This window comes from Agrilus planipennis, unplaced genomic scaffold (assembly GCF_000699045.2).
Source record: "Agrilus planipennis isolate EAB-ADULT unplaced genomic scaffold, Apla_2.0 scaffold893, whole genome shotgun sequence".
In the NCBI taxonomy this organism is placed as follows: domain Eukaryota; kingdom Metazoa; phylum Arthropoda; class Insecta; order Coleoptera; family Buprestidae; genus Agrilus; species Agrilus planipennis.
The window spans coordinates 6,139-8,246 of record NW_020439570.1 but is presented as its reverse complement, the minus strand read 5'-3'; the positions used below and the strand labels follow the sequence as shown (position 1 = coordinate 8,246).

Genomic DNA, 2,108 nt, shown 5'->3' with positions numbered 1-2,108 from the left:
TAAAACATTCTATTTAATACAGTTAAAGACTTTCCTATGAAAACAACTTATCTCCGTTTTCCCATTAAAAACTTATTAATTAAAATAAAAACGAGTAAATAATTAATTCTTTACGTTTGTATATATATATTATTGATATGCCAAAACAATTGTAGAGTCTCTATTACACTTTCTCAACCATAAAAAGATAATTTCTTTTATTTCATTAATTATCAAATACGTTTTATATCTATCCAACCGTGAAAGTGGCTTTTATTTATTACTTTACATAAGTATTTTGAAGTTATTCGTGTAAGTATAAGAACTTCCTATTACAAAGAGAAAATGATCGAAAAATGAGCATATATTATCTGCACAATTTATTTTTGAAGCTGATAATTCACGTTTTTCATTAAATACCCAATTATGTTTACATGTAGATAATATTTTGCAATTTTATGTTACCTGATAAAAAAATATTATATACAATTTAACACATCAAATCATATATTAATAAAATGCCACGTGTTCGATTATTAAACAAAAACAAAAATTATCTACATAAGATATATGTAATCCAGCTGTATCTTTTACAGCTTTTTTTTATCAAAACTTTATAAATGGTTACTGTAATAAGTGAAGAGGCTTTATTGTTCCAAAAAATTTAATGTTTCTTTAACTTATTGTTAAATAACTCCAAAATACGCCAATACTATCACATAGACCAAATAAAATTATAGGGAATTATTTGGCGAATATGTATACCCAGTTATTACTCTGTATGATAAGTTGCCTATAATGAAATTTCCCGGATAAATTTACCACAAATTTTTCATTTTTCCTTGGTTACAGTATGCAACCCATTTCACTTAATATCCAGCTATGACAGTAATACGAATTCAGCAGCTCATTAGCAACATTAAAATTCTTTATTTAAAAGTTACTTCAAATAAACTGCAATATATTATGTGTTTTACAACTTATTTAATTAATAATTCTCATTTTCGTAACTTTCAGCTGTCAAAAATATAGGTGGATTTTATTTATGTATATCAAAATTCAAAGAAAGCAATATTTATACTGAATATAACGCAACTAATTATTGTGTTTTAGTTATAATTACTATTAAAATACAAATTAAACCCATACATTTTAAAAACAATACAGTTTCTTTAATTATAAGAGAAATACATAATTAATTGTACAAGTTCATTTATACAAATAGCGATTTCTTGTAAACCAGGATTAAATCTGGTTATTTCGAATAATTGGCGTTGATATAATGGTACAAAAGAACCAGTAAGAACAGGGATAATCCAAGGGTATTAGCTAAAATAGCCAAATGTACGTCGGTAATCATTCTGAAAGAGAAAATGTAACCATCTTATAGTAAGTAATAAAAAGTATTAACATGATGACAATATAACGAAAACAAGCACTTTAAAGTATACTTACGTTATTTCTATTTTATTTTTATATTATTTATAACTATGTTGTTATGTACGTGGAAATTTTAACCTAATAACTTCACACCTGATGTTGAGTTGGCAGAGTTGGTTTGTAGAAAACTTTAACACATCAAATCCCATATCCCAGTATCGTTTTGATTCACTTATTTGCCGATAGGTGGTGCATAACACATTTGCTAGATCGCCAGCAGATGTCTCAGCTAATACCATTTGAAGTCATTTGAATACAGGATGTTCAAATATAATGCACTTAATAATTAATAACATTGGCGATAGTATTTCTTCTACAAGTGTGTATTTTGTTTCTTTCGTCTAGTTCTGATTACTAACCCAATTCCGCAAAATTTACTAACCCACCCTAATCCAAACTATTTAAATCCGGTAATCCTAAAATCTTAATATTTTAAACTAATACTTAAAATTAAATTAAAGAAGTACTTATATTATATTTATAACGTCTCCAATAATAAATTTAAAACATGATTAGCGGATATTGATTAACGATTTTATTAATAATTTGAATAAAACAGTTTGCAAATTAGGGAAACATCCTTGAAAAGTTTAACGAAGAATAAAAGCTAAAAGAAAAGTAATACTGTTTAAAATCAACTGTTAAAGATGAAATGATGACAAAATTAAAAAATAATTGCAACTTATAAT

The 2,108-nt window shown here is 25.7% G+C and overlaps 1 protein-coding gene across 1 annotated transcript; it reads right to left on the bottom strand.

Moving 5' to 3' along the window:
• Nucleotides 1–1,125: 1,125 nt before the first annotated feature.
• Nucleotides 1,126–1,541, bottom strand: LOC108743521 (dolichyl-diphosphooligosaccharide--protein glycosyltransferase subunit 4). The gene is made up of 2 exons (XM_018479093.1): nucleotides 1,435–1,541; nucleotides 1,126–1,340 (listed from the first exon to the last, which is right to left on the bottom strand). The coding sequence occupies exon 2, from the start codon at nucleotides 1,337–1,339 to the stop codon at nucleotides 1,235–1,237; it is 105 nt and encodes a 34-aa protein (XP_018334595.1). The 5' UTR covers nucleotide 1,340; nucleotides 1,435–1,541; the 3' UTR covers nucleotides 1,126–1,234.
• Nucleotides 1,542–2,108: the final 567 nt, after the last annotated feature.

Coding starts and splice junctions, on each gene's coding strand:
- LOC108743521 (XM_018479093.1), bottom strand. CDS start 1,339: ATGATTACCGACGTACATTTGGCTATTTTAGCTAATACCCTTGGATTA.